Source organism: Lactuca serriola, chromosome 6 (genome assembly GCF_051521515.1).
Source record: "Lactuca serriola cultivar US96UC23 chromosome 6, Lser_US96UC23_V15, whole genome shotgun sequence".
Classification (NCBI taxonomy): domain Eukaryota; kingdom Viridiplantae; phylum Streptophyta; class Magnoliopsida; order Asterales; family Asteraceae; genus Lactuca; species Lactuca serriola.
The window spans coordinates 89,488,734-89,507,633 of record NC_136413.1 but is presented as its reverse complement, the minus strand read 5'-3'; the positions used below and the strand labels follow the sequence as shown (position 1 = coordinate 89,507,633).

General features: G+C 31.0%; 2 protein-coding genes across 5 annotated transcripts; one reads left to right on the top strand and one right to left on the bottom strand.

Moving 5' to 3' along the window:
- Nucleotides 1–910: 910 nt before the first annotated feature.
- On the bottom strand, nucleotides 911–4,389 carry LOC145060578 (uncharacterized). Of its 4 annotated transcripts, none has more exons than XM_079008225.1 (10): nucleotides 4,065–4,389; nucleotides 3,121–3,270; nucleotides 2,645–3,029; nucleotides 2,419–2,571; nucleotides 2,156–2,320; nucleotides 1,902–2,061; nucleotides 1,647–1,827; nucleotides 1,424–1,571; nucleotides 1,204–1,308; nucleotides 911–1,118 (listed from the first exon to the last, which is right to left on the bottom strand). In XM_079008225.1, exons 4-7 carry the CDS (start codon nucleotides 2,429–2,431, stop codon nucleotides 1,824–1,826), a joined length of 342 nt encoding a protein of 113 aa, XP_078864351.1. In that variant the 5' UTR covers nucleotides 2,432–2,571; nucleotides 2,645–3,029; nucleotides 3,121–3,270; nucleotides 4,065–4,389; the 3' UTR covers nucleotides 911–1,118; nucleotides 1,204–1,308; nucleotides 1,424–1,571; nucleotides 1,647–1,823. The 4 variants fall into 4 exon arrangements, with proteins under 4 accessions (XP_078864351.1, XP_078864349.1, XP_078864350.1 ...); XM_079008223.1 differs by having other exon boundaries at nucleotides 1,424–1,488; XM_079008224.1 differs by having other exon boundaries at nucleotides 1,210–1,308; nucleotides 1,424–1,488.
- A 1,070-nt stretch (nucleotides 4,390–5,459) lies between these two features.
- Nucleotides 5,460–13,318, top strand: LOC145060576 (uncharacterized). The gene is made up of 6 exons (XM_079008221.1): nucleotides 5,460–6,017; nucleotides 6,120–6,269; nucleotides 6,350–6,414; nucleotides 10,279–10,315; nucleotides 10,398–10,831; nucleotides 12,595–13,318. Exons 1-6 carry the CDS (start codon nucleotides 5,498–5,500, stop codon nucleotides 13,204–13,206), a joined length of 1,818 nt encoding a protein of 605 aa, XP_078864347.1. The 5' UTR covers nucleotides 5,460–5,497; the 3' UTR covers nucleotides 13,207–13,318.
- The last annotated feature ends 5,582 nt before the right edge of the window (nucleotides 13,319–18,900 follow it).

The following is an 18,900-nucleotide window of genomic DNA, read 5'->3' as shown; positions in this document are numbered from 1 at the left end:
CATATCTTGATTAAAACTGATTTTGAAAAAACACAAAATTGTTATAAGATTGTTTTTAACAAATCGTATAAAACATAAATCAAAATGTCAAATAATCTTAAAAAATATTCCAAAACTAATTTTAAAAATTAATACATATCAAAATAAGTAGTTTATGTTTATTAGCAATTAAAATTTCCTGAAATTTACCCCTCATATAATCGGCAACATGGCATGTCTAGACTTTAGCGTGAATTGAACTAATAAATATGTGTGGGATAGTTGTTTCTTAATTTATATCAACCGAAAGAACTTGAATTGCAAGCACACGTCTAATAACTTCAATTATAGGATACAAAAAGTAAATTAAAAAAACCAAAGTGTACAAATTTAGATCTTAACGTCTCACCATCTTTCTTCACAGTTAAAAATGAAATCACAAAGAATATTCAAGGTCATTTTCTTTTGTCTTGGAACTTGGGTATTCTTTAATGAACTCTTAATTCAACGAATTTCCTAACAATTCTCAAATCACTTTGAATTAAACTACAAATCAACCATAAGTTGGTAATCAATTTTTCACATTTTGATGATGATTTTTTGGTATAAATGAATCTTCAAAGCTCATACACTCATTTAAAATACTTTGGACTCAAGTATTCCATCAAGGTGCATCATATCTATGTGACCATTCTAAAGGAAAGAGATGCTTAACTTTGATTCAGATATAAAAAGGGGGCAAATCGTTTGCCAGAAATTGCTCAAAAACATTGTCTCGATTCATGATATAACTCAAGTCCTTTAATGGTTTATGTGTTTATGTACTCCTACATACATGATAGCCTAGTTTTGATATGTGTTTATGTAAATGATATACTGGTGTAAAATAAGCACATATATTTTACAATTTAACAGAAAATAGCTCAACACATTGAAAAATCTACTACATAAATCAAAATTAATAGCGACAAGGAATCCAATTTTATAGTCGTTAAGCATTAAGAAGAAAAAGAAAAAAACGGATTTGAAATTGACCATGTTCTTCACCCGTCAAGCATTGAGAATACAATTTGGTAAAAAGTTTGGGAGCTAATGAATTTGACCATGTTCTTCACCCGTCAAGGGCTGAGATTCACCATCTGCAATAAATTCAACCATCATTAATTTAAGCTTGTAAGAACATCACAAATTATAAAATTATAAAATTATAGAATTGTAAAATACAATGACCAAGGTTTGGATTTGAAATTGAATTGGCAATGTCTTCAACTGCTGTTGATGGATTCAATTTGTTAACTTCTAAAGACGATTTTATCCCTTTCCTGAAACCTGCATATTAGTTGCACAAAACAAGATCATATCTCAATACATACACTTTGAGTAATTAATTTATTATGTTAAACATACAAAATAAAGAAATGATTATTAGAATTACAAAAATAACCTCATGAGGTGGAGAAGCATTAGAAGCTGCTGGTGTCTTCATATCAGAAGAAGCAGAAGTTGTACCTGGTGTATGATGTTCAGGTTCAGTACTTTTTGTGGTATCATGCTCAAATCCCTTTTTTACACTCTCAACTACAACTCTTTTCCTAATATTTTTTTTTAAAAAAATCAAATTTGATTATTAAGTCATCAAATATAGGTTTATTAAATAGATTTACAACCTTCTTAAATCATCAACAACATTTTTCTTAACGTTGTTTGAGAATAAAACTCCACGCAGAGGCTTCCCATCTATAATTGTCTCAATTGTATAACAATTTGTAATGTTTTTTGTTACTTTTGCTTGAAATGTTCTCTTCCCTTGTGAATTATGATACTCATTCAAATACACATTTTGTCTATCTGCAAATCAAAAAAAGTCAAAATGCCAACACATAATCAGAAAAAGTAAAAATAAAATTTTAAAAAAATCGTACTTTGGTGGAAATTGGATATGACTTGGCATTGCCGTTGGGGTATCAGTATCACATTTTGGAGTCAAAGTCAAAACTTGTTGTTCTTGACTTTTCAATAACTGTTTTCTCAAAGATAACTTCTCTAGTTTTCTTTCATCTCTTTCGTTTTCAGTTACAATCCCTAAAATCAAAATCAGTTAGCATAAATGTATTAGCAATAATGTAAGGTAACTGATTCATTGTGAAATTCACTTCAAGGATTGATTAAATTAAACCTGTGAATAGGTAGAACATGTCATCAAGTGCTTTAAGTTTCTTATTGCATCCACCTATGAATATAAAAACACCTCCATGTTGTGGATGTAAAGTGCTTCCAACCATTGAAAATCTTACAGAAGGCCCTTCTCCTATTGTCATAACTTTAGTCCATGTAATAGTTTCTGCACAAATGTTGGAAATATCAAGAAATAACATATCATGAAAAAAAAGAAAAAAAAAAACAAAACTTGATACTTCTGTTACATTACAATTTACATACCAAGATCAAACATGTATAAGTCATTATACAGGTCTTCAACATCAGTAAAACCTACAAACACAAACAAATTCTTGCCTAATGCAATGGTTGTATGCCCATCTCTAGGTGGCAAAAGCTCACCATTGGTCACCAATTTTGTCCAAGTAAGTGTATCTATGAACAAGAATGTAGAAATTAGGTAATGACATTAAAAAAATTGGTAGAAAAAGTCAAAATTGAAACTTGCATCAAGCATATGGACATCAGACATTTAATAGTTTCGTGTATCTTCTCCACCAATCACAATGATTTTGTTTTTCCATGAGATACAAGTATGGCTATGACGTTCGGCAGGTGGAATTCCAGTGGTTGCCACTTGCTTCTATAGTATTGTCTCTAAAGAAGGGATAAAATTGTCATTTTACAATTTACATTACAGTATTCAATTGAAATGGAAACACTAGATCTGTATTCAAGATGTATAAATCATCAAACTATTCTTCAACAGGAGAGTCAAAAGACTTCCCACATCCCCCAAAAATGAAGTCTTTTGCCAATTAGTGCAGCACTGTGGCCTTCTCGTGCTTCTGGGCCTTCCCCTTTTACATATGGTGTCATCCATGTGTTTGTAGCTGATGATATTAATATCATATGATCAGATTATATTTGAGATTTGATTCATGGAAATGTGTATGTAGGAAAAAGAAAGCATAGACAGCTCACAGGTGTCCAAAATGTGCAAATCCTTAAGAGGAATGTTCCCATGTGTGCCACCAAATATAAACAACTTATCTCCTACAGTGGTGCAGCTGTGGCTATCTCTGGGCACAGGTAGTGTGCCTTGCATTTCAGGTTCACTCCAAGTCCTTGTAGCTTAACATAGAAAAAGAAGAAGAACAACAACAACAATCAAAACAAGACCTTAAATCAATTCTTACATTATGGTTATTATAGGAAAACAAACATTAGATATAAGAAAGTTGAAAGAAATGAAGCATGGGGATGAAGAAAGAAAGAGCTAGCAATCATCTAGATCAAATTAAGTTATCACCAATAATCATCATTATCACTAATTCATTATCATTCTTAAAAATTATGACTTTTAGTTCCAGTTTATCATCTAAAATGTCAAGAGAAATGCAAGAAAGGAGCATATTGGAAATAGGGAGAATACACATCCAATCCCCGCCAAGGTCCAATTCCATGAAAGGCCATGGGGGAAAGAAACAAACCATGCCAATAATCAATTAACCACAATTTCAGTAAACAGTTCCCTTTGGCAGGTTACAATAAATTCATTTTTACTTCAAGAAACAACCATTTCTATGCTTCATAGAAGTTCTTTGTCGTTTTAAAGCAACAGATTCACTCAATTGATAACTTAAATTGCAATAACAAATAGTCAGTATCTTAAATTCGTACAAGAAAATTGTGCTTATGAGCTTCTCTACATAATCTGAAATACACCCACTCTCCACCATGATCAGGGGACCAAAACCCTAAAATAAGATGTCGTGACGTAAAGCACCACTTTTCAATGCAATCATCCACAATTGTGTAAAAATCGTTCAAAAATCGCAAAAAGAAATCAAGAATATGGTCATAAAAGTTGAACTTACAAACGAAAAACCAAACACATCGTCACAATTCTTTTTACAAAAACACACCTGATGTCAATCTGCATTGGGTAGCTTGATCAATCCATTTTTGAGAGAGAAGACTATTAGAATCAACGATAGCTCTATTGGTTAAGATTAATCATAATGAAAAGATGATTAACAATATAGAACCCTAATCTAGAGACGATGTAATCGTGTAATAGTTGAGCTTGAGGAAGTGATTTAGAAAGGATTTCAATCAAATATGTTGCAATCATCCTCATCGACTTATAAAAAATCGCTAATTAGGTGGCTGATTTATCGATTTCAACATGGAAAGTGTTTATTAAAGACCGACGATTTGTAATCGATCGAAGTTGGAATGCGTTCGATCAATAGTGATTTGTTTTTCTTTAAGATGACATCATCAGAATAATGCAGAAACGATCCAAGGGTTGACATTAATCAAGAAAAAATAATGAATGGTCATGATTGTTATATTTAAAGATTTATCAACATTTTTTTTCCTATACTAACATAATAACATAATAATGTAAATAAAATGAGGCCCTAGAAATTTTAAGGGTCTCGACGATCGCTCAAGCTGCCGCACATATTGGCACGACAATGCATGAAGTTCATTATTCCATATGTGTGCATTGTTTCACCATGTTTTTCTTTTTTGGAATGACGGAAATATATTAAAAATTATGAAGGAAGTAGAATAAACCATATTATAGAAAAATGCAAGTTAATTAGAGTTGTGTTCTAATCCAAAAAACCCAGTTAATCTTAGTTTTTTTAGATCTATTCCAAATCCAAAAAGAAAAACACTCAATCAACATTATCAAAATTATCATATGCATGCATACCTTTGTAAAAAGTTCATGAACGCCAACATATCTTAAAATATTTGTGACATCCTTAAAGAATGCAAGTGGCCAAAGTCTACTACACAAGAACACTTAATTAGCACATATGTCATTTTCGCCGTTTGCTCAAGAAAACTGGCAAAAGAAAACCATTTATATTTTAAATTTTTTACCTATCATAGCAATTCTTTTAATTATCATCTACAATTTTAAATTCTGTACTATCACTTTCTAATTTTAAGGGTTTCAATAACCTTTAGACTTTATGTTAAGGAACTGTACGTAGTCAATATCTAATAATAATCTAAACTAACAGGCAAACAGCCACTGCTTGCCATATTATTTAATGCCCAAGAGATTTTAACATTTGATGACGAATAGATGATGACGAGGGTAATATATATATATATATATATATATATATATATATATATATATATATATATATATATATATATATATATATAGGTCAACGAATTAAAATTATACAAGTGGGATTATAATATAGCAGGGGTCTTAAATACAGCTGCATGAATTGACTCAACAAATACATTATATATGATATATGAATCGTAAATCAAAACATATCAAAGATTTGAAATTCATCTGAGCGTATTCAAATTAACCAAAATGACATACAATTACGTTATCAGGGATCTTCCGATTTACAAAGCAGCCTTGCTTGATGATTGGGAATCTGTAAGTCAAATCTTCAAACAAGATCCAGACTTGATGACCAAACAGATTGGCTACTGGTCAGAGACTCCGCTAATCATAGCCGTGGGAACGAATCGCTCGCAACGTTTCGTGAAGAAGTTGGTGGAACGTATCATTGAAGTTGGTGCAGCTGATAAGTTGTTTACTGCGACTTGGGGTGGAAGCAACCCGTTGCATTATGCTGCTAAGGTTGGAAATCTGATGGCTACAATGCTTTTGGTGGAGCAGAAACCTTCTATGACCCGTGTTCCAAATCCCTACGGTAATACGCCATTGAAACTGGCCGCATGGCATGGAAACAAGAAAACGCTTCAATATTTGTTGACCGTGACTCCGGATTTGCCACCACCTGGTAATGAGGAAGGGACTGGTCCGTACACCGGAGTTGCTGGTGGCGATCTCATTACTCTTACAATTATGGCTGGATTCTATGGTATGTCCGATATTTGCAGCTTAAAACTTAGGATATTTAGCAGTTATTTATGTAGTATAAATTAATATGTATTTAAATCTTGGTTTGAATCTCGTGATGCAGATGTGGCGTTGAAAATAATTGATATGCACCCAAACATCGTGCTTGAATCTGATAGGAACAGCGAAACGGCTTTGCAAGCACTAGCTATGAAACCCGAAAATTTTCTTAGTGGAAGCAGGCTTGGATTTTGGGGTCGTCTCATCTATTCATGTAAATTTCTCATGTTATTCCAGATTTATATGATACTACTAATATTTGGATACCAGTTTTAAACTTTAGAATTTTGTTAGTGATCCCTATAAAGAAGAGTCAAGATGCTCGTAAAGTCAACATCTTCTTAAGTATTTTCAATAAGGTACCAATTTAAAATTCCAGCTTAAGTTGCACGTTGAGTTTATTTTATTTTTTTATCTCTAACACATAAAGTTGCTCCTTATCCATAATGGAGATTTGAATGATATGGCAATCCTACTTGTTCAATGGAAGAAACTCTTCTATTGCAAAGGTGAGTTTATGTATGCCTATAAGTTGGGTCACCTCACCCACCAAAACATATACCAAAACATTTAGAAACTACCTTAAGTTGTTGAAGGACCTATCTTACAAAGAAAATGAAAGAAAAATAGGACAGAAAGAGATTTGGGGTTGGTAAAAAAAGAAGAGTAAATTACATAAATAGTTCCTATTGTTTGATCGAATTCTCTGTTTTGGTCCTGAATTTTAAAATTTGATATGTTACATCTTTGGTTTGTAAAAGCAAGTCCTTGGTTCATATAAAATGACCAAATTGCTCTATCTTTCTTTTATCTTTTTTTTCTTAACAATTTAACATATATATATATATATATATATATATATATATATATATATATATATATATATATATATATATATATATATTATTGTTTTTTATCTTTATTTTAATAGAATTAATATAGATTTTTTATAAAATTAGTTTTATTTTTTAAATCGGTTATCTAAATTATATAAAAAATCATATTATTATTATTATTTATGTATTTATTTTTTCCTTTATTTATTCATCTTTTTTTGTGGTTTAACAATACTTTAATAATTTTGACGTTTTATTTAAATATATTTTTTAGTATTTTTTTTTTGACAATTTGTTCTTTTAAATTATATAAAGATTTTTTTGCCATTTTTTTCGAATAAACAAATTAAAACAATATCACGAATAACTGTCAGTCTTCCAATAAAATTATCTAATATTTGTTTTTTTCTCTTTCATTTAACGATATATATATATATATATATATATATATATATATATATATATATATATATATATATATATATATAACTTTAGTGTATTTTTTCAAAAATAGTTACTAGAAAAAATATAATTATTTAGGCTACAAATGAATAAACACTGACATATAAACGAATGATTTTGTTTATTTCGTTTAACAATTAAACGAACACGAACGAACAAAATCAAAAAAAGATAAACAAACACAATTGAACATATATGAATATATATGAACATAGACAAACATATAATATGGTAATATAATAATTTTTTTTGCACATAAATGAATATAAATAAATTAAACGAATGAACATAAATGAACGTAAACGAATATCATAAACGAATATCATAAACGAATGTTCATAAACATAAATGAACGAACGAGGTAATTGTTCATGTTCGTTCGTTTCACTAAACTAAACGAACGTTAACTTTTGTTCATGTTTGGGTTATTGTTTTAATTTTTTTATTCCAAAAAAATGTCAAAAAAATCATTATATAATTTAAACGAAAAAAACGTTGATAAAAAAAACAACATTAAAAAATATATTTAAATAAAATGTCAAAAATATTAAAAGATTTTTAAAGCACAAAAACAAAGATAATAAATATAAAAAAAAACTAAATAATAATAATAATAATAATAATAATAATAATAATAATAATAATAATGATAATAATAATAATAATAATAATATGGTTTTATATAATTTAGATAATTGATTTAAAAAATAAAAATAATTTTATAAATAATCTATTTTAAATTTTATTTGGATAAAGATAAAAAACAATAGTGTGTATATATATATATATATATATATATATATATATATATATATATATATATATATATATATATATATATGTTAAAAGAAAAAAAAGAGTAATTTGGTGTTATATATGGATGACCTACCATGCAATTTTCACAAACTATAAGATGTAAACTATCGAATTTTAAACTTAATGACCAAAATTGAAAATTCGACTATACCATAAAAAGCATTTCCATAATTTAGAGTTAATTGTTGAAACAATACAACAGCCATCTACACATGTGAAGCAATGGGACAACGATCTACAAGAAGGAGACATAGTTTGGTAGGTTAGATTCAAATTATTTAGGAAGAACGGGCTTTTGACACTTTATTTCCCAAGTACGATATACACATGTGAAGCAATGGGACAATGATTTACAAAAAGGAGACATAGTTTGGTAGGTTAGACTCAAATTATTTAGAAATTACGGGCACTATAATTCTCAAGTATATTTAGGAGAATGGGATTTCTCTTTTATTATAATTACCAGTTTATAATCTGTGAAGCGATGGTTACTAAATTAATTAAATTTTGATATTAAAAGTTCATATTTATTAATCAATTTGTTTAAATAAATTATTAATTATGAGATATACCAAAATTTTAAAATTACTTATAACTTCAAATTCAACATTTATAAAAGGTAAATATTTCTATAAAAGATTAAATTTTATTATTTAAAACCTTATCGTCGTTAATTGTTCGTGAATCTATATCCAATTTTGTTAGTTTCTTTTTATTTTTTATTTTACTTTTAAATTAATTTTCATATCATTTTTCCTTTAAATGGAAACCTTTACTCACACATTTTTTTATTCATCACTATTCGACTTGTGAATAATAAATAACCGACAAGCTTTATTCTAAATTCCAGTAGAATTTAGTCCATAAAAATTTATGGTCGACCGCTTTAGACTTGCTGCTCTCACCATTATATACATACCGAATTGGTTATATTTTTAGTTAGAGCCCGATTTTTTTCTTGAATGACCCTAGTGAGTAACCCACTTGGGTTTATATTCTAGACTCATGAAATCGTATGTTGATATTCAATTAATTTAAAGTTCAATTGTCATTGAATTCTTTAATAGGAAAAACAAACTTTTTAACCATTAAATAAATATTTAATTATATTTCATTGAACTTTATACAAGTCAATACATTTTAAAAAATATTGATAGATTTTTCCCTAATAAATAAAGATCTTTTTGCCACATGTCATTTTCTCCTTTATTTGGACACATGACATTTTCTTGAATTTTTGAATTTCTATTTCCACTTTTCATTTTATTGTATTTTTAATTTTTTAAATTAAAATTTCATATTTAATATTTAAGGTAATATATATGTAAGATATTTATTAGAAATAGTTTATATATGTAATGTATTCAATACATTAAAGCCTCATTGATTTTAATAATTCAAAAAAAAAATCATTTTTCTTATAAATTAAAACTTTTTAAATTGTTAAAATTTCATATTAATTTTTTAAAAATAAACTCATGTAATACATGGGTCTCACACCTACTTATCTATTATAATAAATGAAGATTAATTTTGTTACGTCTCAATCTCTTATGAGTTTTGACACTTGTCATTTTGTAATATTTTTTAAATAAATAATATCTGCATGTCAATTTATGGGTTTTTTAATTTTTAAAATTAAAAAACCACATAATGTTTTTTACTTATATATGTAAAGTATTAAATATAATAAATATAATCGTAAATTGCAATTAATATGCTTATTTGTTTCTTATTTAAAAATTTTATATTAAAAAATAATTATTATTTCAATTTAAATATTCCATTTTTTTAAATCAACCTATATAATATATGGGTATTACATCTAGATCTAGTATGAAATATAAAATAATAAAGTGTTAATCGTTCAATCTATGTAATTTGATACGTACGATGCCCTTGGATAGACCTCATTAAATATGGTTTAAATTTATGTTAAATCTTTTACAAATAATGATTTCTACTCGATGCTTCAAAAATTATCATATAGGTCGAAATGCCAATATCTATTTATAATATGGAAAGAGCCTTCTCCTATATGCACACAAAGAAGAAGGTTCTACGTAATTATATAGTATAAAATCCTTTTTCTACTTTTTCCTTGAACAGATTGTTGCTGGATTTTGGAGGGGGCTTCATTTCGTGGGTACGCTACATATTCATAACTCATGTTGCTTATAGTAAGTATCATCTCTAAGTTTTGGATCATATGTTGTGTATAACTCCAGCTCCAGCAATCAAGAACATCCATGATAGCAAGGCAATGCATGCTCAGAGCAACATTCTTGTAAAGCGTATATGCGAAATTATTATAGGAACGGAGGATCATGACAAAGTTTGGAAGATTTTAGGATCTGGGATAACTACAGCAGTCAAATACGGGGCTTATGAACTTATTGAGGAGTGTATATTAACTTACCCTGGCATAATCTGGTATAGTGTCGAAGGGCTTTACTTGTTTCATGCAGCAATCAAGGAACGCCAAGAACGAGTCTACAATCTTATATACCAAATGTCTGATCACAAAGTATTTGTAGCAACTCAGCTTGATAAGGAAAACGAAAATGCATTACACATGGCAGCAAAGTTAGCCCCACCTCATCGACTTAATGTTGTCACTGGTGCAGCTCTTCAAATGCAGCGTGAGCTTCAATGGTTTAAGGTGATCATAGTAATTAAAGTCATAATTTAACTCGTGAAATAATCTTGTAGTTCTTTTAACCACTTATTAAAGGGAGAAAGATACAAGCATAACTTATTTTTTTCTATTTCATTAACTATATTTCTTGTAAATCTAGCTAGTCAACGAACGTTTAAACAATCATAAAAAATAGTTAAGCATGCAAATCAACCAATAAAATAATCTATTGACAAATAAATCAATAAAATGGTGGCAATATATGTATTTTTTTTTGTTTAGTTTAATGATCTCTTTTTCAAAATCAGAGATAACGAAATCCAAACAAGGAGATTTTAGTTTCAAGGTCAAAGTAAAAAAGTTTGCTTTCCGTAGTTTTTATTTATTTAGTCGGGTCCATTTAGATTTCTAATTAGATTAGTATAAGGAGTTTTTTTTACTCTTTTTTGTAAGTATTCTAACCCTTTTGTTTGCTTATAATAAAAAGTCTTTAGCACCCAAGCTTCTTAGGCCCTGTTTGATATGCATCTGACCGAGTCAGGTCAGACATTTTTGGCTAACTCGGTCAGACGAAAGGTGTTTGATAGACAAAATCTTGACGTCTGATTCGGAAAGCAAGGTCTGACCGAGAAAGAAGTTGGGAGATGGCTGACCTAGAAAGAAAGTGAAGGTTTCCAATAGTACCAGCAAGCTGAATGGGTTTTTGTGTTTTATTTCTAAAATAATATATTTAATGTCTATTATATTGGAAGTTTTTTTATATATTATTATTATTATTATTATTATTATTATTATTATTATTATTATTATCAATGTCTATTATTATTATTATTATTATTATTATTATTATTATTATTATTGTTGTTGTTATTATTATTATTATTATTATTATTATTATTATTATTATCATCTTCATTTTGCATAGAAACGTGTAGAGCATCAGGGTAAAATGGTCATTTTGCACCAGTCAGCACATTCAGTCAGATTTTCAATCAAACAGCATGATTTCTTACTCAGTCAGAATTTCTTACTGAGACAGACCTTTCTCAGTCAGCACTTTCTCGATTAGCAACTATCAAACGGGGCCTTAATCTAGTGTTTCGTTCTTTTTTCTTTTATTCCTGTGTGTGTGTGTTTTTTTTTTCTGCTGTTACCTTGGTGAACAAAACTAAAACCATCTCCAACAGGAGTTTAATGGGGTTTAATGGGGAGTTTAATCTCATTAAACTCAAAATCATCATTGTGAGAAAATGACTAGGATTCAATGGAATGGGGACTTCAATCACCACTGAACTCTATATTCTCTCTCGAGACTCCAAACACACACACACACACACACACACACACATATATATATATATATATATATATATATATATATATATATATATATATATATATATATTCTTTTTATTTAAAATTTTAAATTAATCTTGATTTTAATTGTAGTTTTTAATTTTTATTTTCATGCTAATTAAATTTTTAAAAAATAACAATAAAAAAATAATAAATGATGTGTTAATCTATTAAATTGTATAGAGTTTAATGGAATGTAGAGTTTAATGGTTAAAGTTGTATAGTAAGTGGAATGTACATATGTCAATCCATTGAACTCAAATGAGTTCAATATATTGGGGATGGTCTAAGGTTTTACAGCAGCCCCTCTGTTTGCACTCACTATAAAAATAGTGAAGTACCAATTAAAAGTAATGAAAATATTCAGTCTTTTGGAATGTAGTAAATTCACTTTTAGTCATAAAATATAACAATACTTCATATTTGTGCAGGAAGTCGAAAAGTTTATAGAGCCCTCATATAAAGAAGCCTTGAATACAGAAAAACAAACCCCAAGAATGGTTTTCACTGATAAACATAAAGACTTACTTAGAGAAGGGCAGGAATGGATGAAAGACACAGCGTCTTCATGCACCGTAGTAGCAGCACTCACAGTGACAATGGCATTTGCAGCTGCATTCACTGTCCCTGGTGGAAACCAAGATAATGGGAAACCTTTGTTCTTAGATGAAGGAGTCTTTATGCTTTTTATCGTATCAGATGCCATTGCGTTATTCTCTTCGACTACTTCAGTGTTGATGTTCTTAGGGATACTTACTTCACGATATGCAGAGGGTGACTTTCTCTATGCCTTACCAAAGAGAATGACGATTGGACTCGTCTCTTTATTCTTATCGTTAGTAGCCGCTATGATAGCATTTAGTGCGACTATAACGCTTGTGGTTCGCGATAAAGTAACATGGATTGCAGCTCCAGTCGTTATAGCAACGAGTATTCCAGCATGTTTGTTTGCGTTGTTGCAATTTCCTCTACTCGTGGAACTTGTTTATTCCACATATGGACCAAGCGTTTTTCGCAAACAGAATGATCGATGGATGCATTAGCTATATGTCAATTTGTGTGTATGTGTGTGTTTGTTGAACAAGATGTTGCAATGTATCAATTGTCCCACATTGAGTTTATGTGTGAAATATGTTCGTAATAATTTGTACCAAATGTGTTTGTTTCTAGGTTTCCTGTTTTTCTTTGGTTTGTTTTTAAACCTCGGCTTCGGGTTTAAAAGTGAACCGAGCCCAAAATGTGAAACTAACATAATTCTTGATACTTGAGAAAACTTTATATAGAGGATGAGGAGGGTAGATATTTCTTTAGAGAGTCAATATTGGATTCCTTAAAGTATGGAGTTAAAAACGAATGAGTTAGATCTTATATAAGTGATGATCAGACTGGGGTTCTATCCCAACACCAATTGTACCTAGGACACCTAAAAATTGCTTATGTTTGATATACATAGAAATAAATCATCTTTAATAAATAAATAAATAAAATTTGCATTTTGATTTCTTGATTAATTTTCTTATTTAATTGTGACTGTTACGATTTCGTTTTAATTGCATTGGGTAATATATATACAATGCATATGTGACTGATTCGAGACACTGGATGAAACGAAATCACTCTCTTCCTTTCTTACGTTTCTGCTTCATCTTTTCTCTCTTGCTGCAACCAATGTATAATCCGGGCCAAGTGAGGGTTCGAGCAATCTAGAAGAATTGCTTTCTACTGTTGTATCTTCTTATTTATTTTGCCACATGTAATTTTATGGTTATTTTAAATTAATTTTTATTTCAAATGTCATTTTAAGGTTTTTTATTTTATTAAATTGTAGATAATATTAATATTCAATAATAAATGCATATTAATTTCATTAATGAACTTTCTTTCTAATTTCAAAATTACCAAATTAAAAATTCATTAATTTTCTTTATTTATTTATCTAAATTATTTGTTTAAATTTAAAAGAGAAAAAAAAACACTTTAATTTTTATAATTCAGTATTTTCTCACTTTTCTTATAAATTCATACTCTTCAAATGTCTAGAATTTTGTATTTAGTTTTTTTTTTTAAATAAACTCATGTAATACATGGGTCTCACACCTAATTATAATATATATCGAATAATTCATGTAGAAATCAACTATAATATATACATAATAATTTATATAAATCAGTTTTTCTCTATACACAAGAATTTATGTTTTATAGAATTATATTGTAATTTGTAAAACATTATAACGCATAAATTGTTGTATACGAATCATGTCACACCCCCAAACCAAGGATGGTGGAAATGTCCGGGGGTGGCGGACTTCATGTATAGTATCACAACAACGAGTATAATAGTGCTCAAAGTAAATACAACCATCATAAATATAATTGAAAAAGTTACACCATAGTATGAGTTTACATGTTTCAAAATCAATTACACGATGATGACAAAATGAAATGTTTGACGGTTTAACACGTCCCATCCTCAAAAGAAGTTGATTTCTTGTTTCACTGATTTCCTGAGAATACAAGTAATTTCGAAAAAGTGTCAACAATTAAGTTGGTGAGTTCATAAGCTTTTGGATATAGAATTTGAAAATTCTGGTTACCACCGGCATGTATAGTAGTTTTATTATTTGAAATAAAACCGAGTTTTGTATCCCGAGTTTGGAAACCTTTGTTTGTAAATGTAATGTACACTTAAGAAAAATCCAATATTATCCTTATAAAATGTTATGTAGTCTTAAATCCCAAGACCGAGTGTATATGTGTGTTTCATACTTGTAACATGTTGGTAATTGAAATGAATACCCAAGAAAATCTAATATTTTCCTTATAAGATGTTATGTAGTCTTAAATCCCAAGACCGAGTGTATGTGTTTGTTTCGTACTTGTAATTTTGTATGCAGTTTTAAGATAAATAACAAAGACATAATGCATAGCATACAACATAAGGCAGGATAACATAATACTCAATGTAAGCACATAAGACCCTCCGGTCACACATAAGTACCACTCTAGGTAAAGTATAGTGAGAAGACTCACCTCAGATGACGAACAGCTCCAATAGACGCTACTGCTACGCACCAGCCACTAACTCTGTGCCAAACCCACTATTATCCCAATTAGGAATTAAGTCCAAACTCTCACTCATTAGGTTTAAAGGTAATCCACTAATCAGCCCATCAATGACCTAAAACCCATTGGACCCACCAAGGCCCAATAATAGATGGGCTCTCCTAAGGCCCAATTCTAAATCTAAATGGCAAACCCAACTCAAGGGACCAAAGTGTAATATAATATTTCTTTACTCAAAGTCACTAATACACAAGCGCAAAGATCTAGGCCCAACCCTTAAGGCCCAATAATAGATTCAACCCAAAAGCTCGCAGAGAGGTTACGCGGGGCGTACCTCGCTTAGTACGCTCAGCGTACACTAGCATGCATGAATCTGATCGGGGACACCAGCCCAGTATGTGGGACGTACTGGAATTACGCTGGACGTACGCCCAATTTTTCTTAGTCCATTCTCTTGGTCTTAACCCGTTAAGACCTTAGCTCATTTCTCAGATCTAGACTCCTTAATAGCTCTTACTACATAAAGTCAGTGACTTTTAGCCTTTGCATGGCTGATAAGGTCACAAACACACAAAACTCTTACTCTCTTAACTCAAAATGCTCATATCTCATGCATGGGCTGATTCTCACGTTCAAGACCTCATTTTTATGGATCGTCTTCACTAGAAACACTTAAAAGGACATATATTAAGCTCTGGAGTGCAACAACTCATAAAGCCTCAAGATTTTGGACCAAAAACCTAAAATGGACCATATCATGCGCAAAATAAAAGGATGGGAAAGCTTTGAGCATTATACCTTCAAATGATGCTCCAACCACAGAAAAGCTCAGATCCAAAGCTTGGACTCCAACTCTATTCTCTTCCATGCTCCTTCTTTACTCCAATAATCCCACAAGAACACTTTAAAGCTCACCATGGTCACATATAAGCTCAAGAATGAGGATTAGGGTTTGAGAGGGTTTACAAACTGAGGATGGTGGCCAAGAATGAGGCCATAACATTCTTTATATAGGTACACTTCTCTCAATTAGGGTTTTCCTTTTGTGCCTAGTACGCCCAACATACCCTTTGGTATGCCCAGCATACTAAGTGGCTCCGCTTAAAAGTCACGCACATGAGTACACTAAGCGTACACACACGTACGCCCAGCGTACTCCACTGCCACCATTCTTAATTGAAAGACTTATCTTGCCCAATCTTCAAACTGTCATCGCTTCCTCGATATAACCCTGATTCCCATGATCCTCAAACCCACGGAAAGGTGATGAGATGCCCTAAGCTCCTAGCAGCTCATCGCAACCCCAAGACCTCCTCATGCATGGTTTGCAGCCCACGAACCCTAATCACAAACGTTTCTGGAACAAGATGTTACAAGTTTGGACTTAGGGTTTATGCCCATGTTTTGGGATTGTGACCTAATGCTGACTAGGGCTATTTATCTGTGATAGTGTGGGACTTTTCTATTCAAAAGCAAGCGTATTGTGTTTCCAGTAGACTGAGGTGAGTTTTCTCATTGTATCAATGGGTCGAAGGTACCAAGGTCGGCCCATTGTTTGTATTATAGGATACAGACTACTTGTTTGATATTTGCATGAAAGACCAGGATTGGGCCCCTAGGAGTTGCTTGAAAGACCAGGATCTGGCCCCTGCCAATTGCATAAAAGACCAGAATTCGGCCCTTGGCAATTATATGCAAGATCGGGATTTGGCTCTCAGCAAGAATTATATGAAAGGCTATGATTTGGCCCATACCATTAATTTGTATGTTGGTATGTGGTATTTTGGGGGAAAACTTACTAAGCATTCGCTTACAGATTGTGTTTATGGTTTCAGGTACTTCCGGTACTAAGGAGAAAAGCCCGACGTGATGGTACAACATTCTCTCCCGTTATTTCCACATTTTAACATTGTACTCTGATGATGTTATATTTATACATTGTGATGGTTTTGGAACAATTTTTATACTTGTAGTACTTCTTTTAAAATTGAAAATTTGTATCTTGTTTTGGGATTGTTACAATACTCTATGCATGTCATTTCCCAATTTAGGTTAAAAGATACAATATGACCTAGAAATCAAGAAAGGTTTCCAAATCACCACCATCTCCTAGATCTATTAGATATAATGCTCTTGTGACATAAAGAAACCATAAATTTGCAAACTTCATCTCTTCAACCCACACAAATCACATCAAAAGGACCATAATATGATATAAAGCCTAAATCTAAGGAGAAACGCATTAAAAAAATGGAAACTTGAGGACTTACAGAGAGTCCAGAAGATGCACACAAGTGAAGGAAAGCCTTGTTTGCTAAATTAAGGCACCGACTTTTCTTCTTCTTCCTTTAAAACTACCAAGAACTTGCAGAATGAGAACAAAAGCTTCCAAAAAGATTAGGGTTTAAACAAGGAGTCGTTTGAAGGTGATGGAGGTTGAGGGTGGAGAAAACCTTACCCTTTACTTCCTTTAAGTAAGGATTAAAACCTGAGAATTAGGGTTTGGCCCAAATTGTTCACTACGTCGTGACCACCTAGTACCATGGTGTGACACCCATTTAAGATGCATGGGCCAAACCAGTTTCCCATGTCGTGGTGATGTCATCACTACGTCGTGGCCAACCAGATCTCCAAACATACATAAATAAAATTTATACCTGGGATTCAGATGTAACAATACTCTATTCTTGAGTTTTTTTCCATCTACATCAACTCCCAAAAACAAGTGGGATCAAAATCTTCAAATGTTATAGTTCCAAACATCCAATGGTTGTCATAATCTTTCTAGTTCATGTACTTGGATACTATTGGTGGGTTTTTTAAAATTATCATAAAATAAACTAGTTATTTTAAAGTGTTTTGTTTTGTCATTTATAAATTGTTTAATGAAAAATATCGTTTTTTAGCTTCCCAAAATCCATCATAAATTATTCTACCCTAAGCCCACAACCAAACAATGAACAAGAAGTAAGGCTAAATCAAGCATTCTATGACTATATAATCAAAATCTTATACAACTATAAAGCATACAACACAAATATCTATACATAACATCAATGGGCCCTAACAACCCCGAGTCTACATCAACCCATAACAATGGGTCCGTACCAACCCACAACAAAGTATGCAAACATATAGTCAACATGCAAACATACTAGTCTAGCATACAAACATGGCATAACAACTATGATATAAGTAATATAGTGAGAAAACTCACATGAGCTAACCAGAAGAAGCTCAACAATAGAATAATGAAAACAAGCTACCTAGTTCCAAACCGAGACCATTCCTTACTAAAATACTAAATTCTACCCAAGTTCGACCAAAAGTCAAACTAGTCAAAATGTCAACGATCAACGATCAAAGTCAACGGTCAATCATCACTAACCATCGCACCGTGGCCAAACCCATTTACTGTGTCGTTGTTGCTAAAGGACAAAACAATCGGGATTCTCACGAAACAGGCACACATTAGAAACCTAAAAACCGAACAGCGGTTGCCCTGTTCCAACAACTCCAAGACGACTTAATCCATTATGTCTAAGTTTCCGACTTTTAGATTTGATTACTAATAATGCCTAAATGTATAAAGTTTCCAGCTTTATCTATTAAGAAGCTCCAGATAAGCAAGATCTAAAGCCTTAGATCAAGACGTCCAAAAACTCACTTTT